We start from the raw sequence: 7,830 nt of genomic DNA on the forward strand, positions 1-7,830 counted from the left end.
ATGGGGTGCGCAACCTCCACCGAGGCGCGGCGCGACATGGTCTGGGTCGGCGCCGACCCCCGCGCGCGCCGGAGCTTCTCGCTGCCCTCCGTCGACCGGCAGCGGCTGCGGTCGAAGGCTGTGTCGATGCTGGGCACCCTCGGCCTCGCCGGCAGCGCCCGCTTCTCCGGCTCATACAAGTACGCGACCCTCTCGGTTGAGGAGATGATGAAGGGCGACAACGACGACCGCGCCAAGGACGAGGCGCTCCCCGGCGAGGGCGCGGCGGCGAAGCGGGCCGTGAAGCCCCGCACGCCGACGCTGACGCCGCCCAACGAGCCCGAGGTGATCAACGCGTGGGAGCTCATGGCCGGGCTCGAGGACGACGACGCGCCGACGCCGCGCGCCGTGCACCAGAGCTTGTCGTTCGACGAGTCGCTGCACGGGTGCGTCGTGGAGGTGCCGACGACGCAGCCGCAGTGGATGCAGGCTGACATGGACATGCCGCCCGTCGCCTTGGAGTTTGATCCGGAGATACTGTCCGGATTCCGGGAGGCTTTAGAGGACACGCCGCCGTCGCAGCCGACTGTTACCTCATCGTCCGAGGAGGGAACAGAGACACCAAGGCAGAAGGAGAGGAAGAGCAGGAAGGATCCGGATGCCAGCTGCGACACGCCAATGTCGCCGGCCACCGGCGACATGCCAGAGCTCTCCGGCATCGTTCGTGCCCGCATCAACGCGTTCCAAGAGAGGATCGAGCGAAGGCGGAGCAAGGGCCGCGACGCCAAGGTGTCGCCGCTGTGGCCGCCGGGAGGCGAGCGGAAGGCGGTGGTGTACTTCACGAGCCTCCGCGGCGTGCGCAAGACGTTCGTGGACTGCTGCTCCGTGCGCAGCATCCTGCGCAGCTACGGCGTGCGCGTCGACGAGCGCGACGTCTCCATGCACGCCGTCTTCAAGGCCGAGCTCGCGGAGCTCCTTGGCGCGGGCTTCACCGGCGGCGCCGCGCTGCCGCGGGTGTTCGTCGACGGGCAGTACATCGGCGGCGCCGAGGATGTGCACTACCTGCACGAGGCGGGCGAGCTCGGGCGCGCCCTGGACGGGTGCGACGCCGCACCCACGCGCAAGCTCGGTTACATGGAGGCGTGCGCGGCCTGCGGCGACGTCCGGTTCGTACCGTGCGAGACGTGCTGCGGCAGCTGCAAGATCTTCGTCGAGGACGACGACGCCGGCGAGTTCCGGCGGTGCCCCGATTGCAACGAGAACGGCCTCGTCAGATGCCCCGTCTGTTGCTGCTGATGCTTGTACCACGTGTCCTGTGGTTGATTAGAGTTGTTTATTTGTCTGTGCTTTTGTAGTTTGTACAGTGTGAAGAGCATTATAATAGAAATTTGGTAGGATTCTTGCAGTTCTTTGTGCATTTTTACTGTTTTCATTCATGTATGAAAAAATAAACGAATTTCAAGAGAAACTGCTCGGTAAGACTGCCGAATCAGAGACGAACCATTCTACTGAGGCTTCAGAACATTAGATTCGTATAATAAAACATTTGTCAAGGGAAGAACAATACTCTACCAGGACAATTCAGTCCTCCGGATTACAGATTTCTCCGGTTGCAGACAACTGAAAATTGCCTTTTGTTCAGAAATGGAACAATGTTCAGTGGTCGCAGATTAGCTAAAACGACCTACAATTTATTTGGAACAGAGGGAGTAGTTCAGAGCTGAGGCCCGGGTGCTGGCCATTTACAAGATTAGCTCTTGTCGGTAGAGGATTGCACGCAGCCTCAAGGGTTGACATTTGCAGGATCTCTTATAGTTTATTCTTCACATGAACAGAGAGGCCACGAACAGCTGATAGCTCAAGTCCGACAAGCGCCCTGCCGCTCCTCGCCATCGACGCTGACATCGAGGCCGACTGCGCCTTGTCCTTGACGGACCCGCCGGTGCTCTACCGCACCGCCCGCGCGCCACCCGGGTCATGTACCTCAAGCTCATCGCGTGCTCCTCTCCTCCCAGACAAAATCACCAAAGTCGATGGGGAAGAGCCGCCATGTGAGGACCAGCAAGATCCAGACAGGAAGAGAAGTGGAAAAACGGGAAATCAAAGGCAAGTTCGGGTAAAGAACTACAAGGTTCAGAGAAACAGCAGCAGCACTTCGATTGTTTCCTGACACGCCAGAAGAGGGGAAGAGCCGGAGCTAGGGTTTGAAGGGGAAGGATTGGACTGGAACTTGCGCTTCCACTGGACGGGAGCTGCGGCGGACATCGGCGCCGGCGGATCGTCGAAGCGGATGACGAGAATCCGAACTGAGGAGGAAGAGGGCTTTTCTACAAAATATGTATCCAAAGTAGGGGTGTTTATGAAAAATATTGGATCGCGATTAATAGTCGCGATCGAAAAAAGAAGGTTTAGTGTAAAATATTGGATCGCGATTAATAGTCGCGATCCAAAATAAAGGGGTCTGTGAAAAATAATGGATAGTCGCGATCCAAATCAGTGGTTCACTGCAAAAGATTACCGGCAGGATACACGGCGGCCGACGAGGCCGCGCTGCCGGCGGCGGGCGGCGACCGCCCCCATCGCCGCCTTTCTTTAGAGATCGCGCCCGTCCGCGCCGCCGGCACCGTAGGCACCACGCGCGCCGCTTTCCCGTCAGCACCGAGCCACCGCCTTTCAACCAGAGCTAACCACCCTCAACTTGACTCCGCCATGGATGAGAATTAGGAAGCAACGGGGAGGCGACCATGGCGGCCCTGCTGTTTCCCATCTGACCCATGCCTTCAGTCTGTTCTGCGGTTTTGCTTTCAACGACGCCATCGTCAGAAACTCCCTGCTGTTCAGCTCTGATGGGAGCAGAGGCGACCTGAAAGCGAAAGTGGAGGTACATGACCTGCCTTACTGAACTGATTGGAGATACTTGAGCATTGGGTGACCTGCTTCAGAAAATTTTCGCAGATTACGAATTTAGAGCTGAGGCACTGATCTTGAACCTGTTCTGCGGTTTTGCTCTTGCGTCTTCGTGCAACTCAGGAGGCGTTTCTCCTGGTTGGGGACTTGGCCACTGGGGGCTCAAGCTGGCCTTTAACAACGCCATCGCGAAAAAAAAAAATTGCTGCTGCTCAGTGCAGGAACTGAAAAGGAGTGCAGATACATGAACTGCCTTACTGAACTGAAAGTGGAGATATACGAGCATGCCGCATGGGTGACTTGGTTCAGAAATTTTTTGCAGATTGCAAAATTTGAGTTCAGAGTTGAGATTAGTACAAGAGCAGCTCTTGTTGGCAGAGGATTGCACGCAATATCAAAAGAAGACAGGACTTATCACAAAGAATATGAAATGAGCAGAAAGTCAGAAACATGACTGCACGATCACTTGACTCAATCTGCAACACATAAACTGTTGAGCACAAGTGTTTGTTCTAAACGAAGTGTTCATCTCCTTTTACAGCACTGTTGTCTGTTATGATATACATCAAACAACATTTGAAGCATCGTATTTCGGTGCTTGTCCTCATGTTTCATGTCTGAAAGGATGCATTGGGTGTTTATTTTTCAATTAACTCTGCCTACCATGAGCAGCCAAATCTGCTGCCGCCTTGGCAGCCCTATTAAGAGCGTCAGATACCATCATGGCTCCTGCAGAGAAGTAGCTGCTGGTAACGATGCTGTTCGCCACCTTAGCTGCCGTTCTTCCAGTGGCAGTCGCAACAGTCTTGGTCGTCTCTGATATGCCGTACGTTTCGTCCACTGATCGCATTGCACCAACACCAGCACTGAGTGCACCAACACCAGCATTGACCCTGTCAGTTAAACCAAATCTCTTGCTCAGCTCTGCAGCCTTGGCTGCGGCTGCTGCTGTATACCCACGGGACTCATCGAAGGCTCTAGCCTTAGCCAAAGCATCCTTGCTGAGCACGTATCCCCTTGCTAGCATCGTCTTCACGACATCTTGAGCCACTGTCAAAGCTTCCTGTGGAGTAGTATTGAACTGGCATGATTGGTAGTTCTGTTTATAAAAATAAATGTCAGCCCCTACATTTTGGGAATTCGGATAGTGGATTGCTGTTCAGACATCAAAGAGGATTATTTTGAGAATTTAAACTAGTTTATCTTGAGATGGTCAAGCTGGGGTGATAAATTTTCCTTCTTCTTTTTTCTCTGTTGTTATTACTGTGCATCTCTATAGTGTGAAAAACACATTCCAACTTATTCGTCACATAAATGAAAGATGAGCATAACCAGTCAGTTACATTGCACATATAGCTATATTGACATTTATGCAAGCAGCTTTAAAATCAGCATGATTGGTATGATGCAGATCACGTTTGGTGAGTTAGAGATAAATTGGTCACCTCATGGCACGAATGAGTTGTATCTACAAAATAACATTCCCTTCTCGTACTTGAATACTATTAACTATGGAAAATTTGGTAGAATGAGAGATGGGTACCCTGTATTCAATTTCCTCCTCGACCTCCCAAGTTGGCCTGTCCCAGAAACTAAAAGTCTCTTCAGGTTGTCCCCAATAAGTTATGCATACCGGCTGATCCACAATAGTAGCCCCCTGTCGAAGATAGTGAAGTATTGACAAGGGCACAACAAAAAATAAATTACTTGCTACCAAGAGACATGTCGACAAAGCATTGATAAAAGTGGTCCGCAAAGAAGCATATGGCCATATGGCCAGTTGCCAGGTCACTCAAAAGTGAAGCAGAAACTGGATTATATCAAACTGAAATAATGGGGCTTACTACCCAAAGATTTACACAATCTTGAAATGCTTAGAAGACTGACACTGCACATTTATTTAATTGGTACCCAAAGATTTACACAATCTTGAAATGCTTAGAAGACTGACACTGCACATTTATTTAACTGGTAACATTTTACAGTTTTAAGGACCTCCCCCAACCCTATGAACCCAGGCATGACATTTCTTTTGCAGTTGGTGTCCATTTGAGAATTGAGATAGTTGGATAAAGGTGAATAGGACAGCAAGGTGACATTGTTTGAGTACATCAAGCTTTAGGGATCTTCAGTATAAACAAAATTTTGGAGAAACTTAATCTGAAAGAAAATTTCGTCTGAATGGTGTACACACTAAAGAAAGATTTAAGAACTTTCTTGTGTTATAGGAAAGTCAATTTCTCAGTAAATCAACTGAGACAACACGAAGCGGTCATAGGAAACAGACACAGCAAGATAGGAATCATACATGCCAATAAAATGGTCCATTTAATTTATGTGGAGAACGTTGTTGTCAAAAAAAGACAAAACTTACACTGAGCAATACTGCAGTTTCCAAAGCATAGCGTTCCTTGAATGTCACATAAGCAGTAGCACCATATTCTCCCGATCTGTAACATTTTCAAATTCATCATGAAATAGATGACAAGGATATGTCATAAAACAAAATTTGAATTGTGAGACCAGGGTACAATAAGCATGGTGAATCTCAACAAGTGTTCAATGCATCGATATCAAAATAAGTATCCGCATTGGTTTTTTCAGACCAAATGCTTTTTAACTAGCATGTTTGAATTGATAGAACATGTCGCAGGTACAATTATCCTCTTTTGTTAAGAAAATTAAAGATGCCATTTATCTAGTAAGCAAAACGAGTGAGATAAATCAGATTTGCTTTAACCAAAAAAAGAAAGAGGGTAAAAAAGAACACCTGATAAGTTCTATATGCTCAATAGGACCAGAGAACGAAAAGAACTCATGAAGATCACTTTCAGATACCCTGCCCGACAGGTTAGTGACTTGTACTGTGTACCCTGTTTCACTCATGATTCTGGAAGCCATCAAACATTAAAGAACATTAGTATTTCCTGTTATACACATGTGAAATGGACAGGCGTGGTAGTTTCTGACAAAAGTCAGTAGAGTATGTAACATCAATAGAAGCACTAAGTAGTTTCAGCTTGTGTATCTCATGGGAAAGAACCTTTTGTTTAACCTTATTGTATCTTATCTGTTTGCCCTAAAGAATAATTAAGTGCTAGGTCTCCATCAAAACTAAAATCTAATTGAATATATGTTGCTTTCAAGTAGAAGTAGAAAATAGTTACACAACAATCAATAGCAGTCAAAATAAAAGGATATATCATACACCCATCAGCTGGCCCACTCAAAAGTCCATCAGCATCACCAGTACATTGACAACCATACTATACAGTTTAGTGCAAGCAATATACAAGCACAAGGTAACCTGCTGCAGCTTAACAGGAATACATTATCTTCTTAACAGTGTATGTATTCTCCTCTGTTTTCTTTCAGGCTGGGGATTGAGAAGTTCAAGTGTGAATTTCACTGAAATCACCTTATGCTACATGGCCATTTGACAGAAGGCAAAATCACCCTCATTCTTAACTATTCTATTCCATGAAGCTGAACTTGTTATAAGAGGCTATCTAGGAAAATTCTGATCGCAAGACCAATGCTGAGGCAAGATTGGTGCCCTAAGTAGCTCAAAAACAAGGAAGGCATAAACACTTCCTGCTAACAGGGGAAGCCTCAGTAGAAGAACTTTGTAAGATTGATTAATCAAACACCACTGCAGAAAAAAGCATGGATCCAGTGAACTTGCAATCATCAAATGAAATAGCATTTCAGTAAACCTACTACACCTACTACTATTAATAACTAATGTTCCCTTCTACTACCACTTGTTTTTTCAGAACTTAACTACTCATCGTATTTTACTCCTCAAAGTCCTTAAGCATTCATTCATCAAGCTGTAGAACCTCAGCAAGTAAAAACTAATGCATCCTAGAAAAACTAGATGAACTAACCTATAATTTCACGCAAGTGTTGGTACCACTAGCACACAGCTGATCCGTACAATATGAAGATTAAATGGAGAAAATGAAGAAAACAGAGAGAACAAAGGTTATAGATTATTCAACGGAAACTAAATTGAACAGGTCTGAAGGAAATTAGGGCACAAGCTAACTCGATACAGAGAGGGAAGATCACAGTATATCACAAACAACCTAGAAAACGATGCAATCGCTACACAATCCCATCAATCTAGGCTCTCCAGTCGCAAGCAGGCACAGAAATCCCGCTTCCTCCGCGGCAAATCACCACAGAGCTAACAAAAAATGAAGCAAACACCACGTGATTAAGGGGGCAAACGAGCTCGAGAGACCTTACCCTGATCGGACACACCCACCGCTTCCCCTCAATTCGGCTAGGTTTGACGATCCTTCTCGCACCAGCAGCCGCACTCCACCCACCGCACAAGCGCAGAGAGGGCGGCGGTAGACGGTAGTGGCCAAGCCGAGCCAGTCCAAAGCGCCGGAGCCCGTCGGGGCGGCCTTTAGTAGCGTGTGGGGCAAGGGGGCGACCTCGATCTCCTACCTAACAGTCCGCCCACGCGCGCGCACACCGGGATTCACGTCGGCGGTTGGGCGGAGAGGTGATGGGGAGGGTGGGGAAGAAAGAACAGTGGTGTTCTCGAGATTAGGGGCAGTGTGGACTGGGCGACTGGCTGGCTGACTGGTGGTTTCATGGGCTGGCCATGGCTCGGACTCACGACGGGTTCGGACTGTGTGTCGTCCGTCGGCGCGTCGCGCGCGGGAGGCGGCGGCGACGCGTGGTCGGCTTCGGTTACATGGGCTCGTCGAAGGAAAATGGCTTTTGTTGGGCCGAGCACGAGTAACACATTCGGCCTTGGGCTAGGTTGCGGATGGGCTTCGACTACATGGGATCATCAGGGGAAAATATCGTGAACGTCTGAAAAGACTTCCGAAAAGGGCACGATTAATTTCAATCATGTTCATGCACTATGTTTTGTTTCCTTTGGTCTCCATTCCGAAGGATGAATGCAATTGCAAAAAATAT

General features: G+C 48.5%; 2 protein-coding genes across 4 annotated transcripts; one reads left to right on the plus strand and one right to left on the minus strand.

Annotated features, from left to right (window-relative positions):
* LOC101755897 (uncharacterized protein At3g28850) lies at nucleotides 1–1,278 on the plus strand. The gene has a single exon (XM_004976937.2). The coding sequence runs from the start codon at nucleotides 1–3 to the stop codon at nucleotides 1,273–1,275; it is 1,275 nt and encodes a 424-aa protein (XP_004976994.1). The 3' UTR covers nucleotides 1,276–1,278.
* Nucleotides 1,279–3,312: 2,034 nt separating this feature from the next.
* LOC101756304 (binding partner of ACD11 1) lies at nucleotides 3,313–7,472 on the minus strand. 3 transcript variants are annotated; one of them, XM_004976942.3, is made up of 5 exons: nucleotides 7,141–7,472; nucleotides 5,657–5,776; nucleotides 5,261–5,336; nucleotides 4,430–4,543; nucleotides 3,313–3,949 (listed from the first exon to the last, which is right to left on the minus strand). In XM_004976942.3, exons 2-5 carry the CDS (start codon nucleotides 5,770–5,772, stop codon nucleotides 3,536–3,538), a joined length of 720 nt encoding a protein of 239 aa, XP_004976999.1. In that variant the 5' UTR covers nucleotides 5,773–5,776; nucleotides 7,141–7,472; the 3' UTR covers nucleotides 3,313–3,535. The 3 variants fall into 3 exon arrangements, with proteins under 3 accessions (XP_004976999.1, XP_004976996.1, XP_004976997.1); XM_004976939.4 differs by having other exon boundaries at nucleotides 3,313–3,985; nucleotides 7,141–7,467; XM_004976940.3 differs by lacking the exon at nucleotides 7,141–7,472 and adding an exon at nucleotides 6,978–7,105 and having other exon boundaries at nucleotides 3,313–3,985.
* Nucleotides 7,473–7,830: the final 358 nt, after the last annotated feature.

The sequence above is a fragment of the Setaria italica genome, chromosome VII (genome assembly GCF_000263155.2).
Source record: "Setaria italica strain Yugu1 chromosome VII, Setaria_italica_v2.0, whole genome shotgun sequence".
Lineage (NCBI taxonomy): Eukaryota > Viridiplantae > Streptophyta > Magnoliopsida > Poales > Poaceae > Setaria > Setaria italica.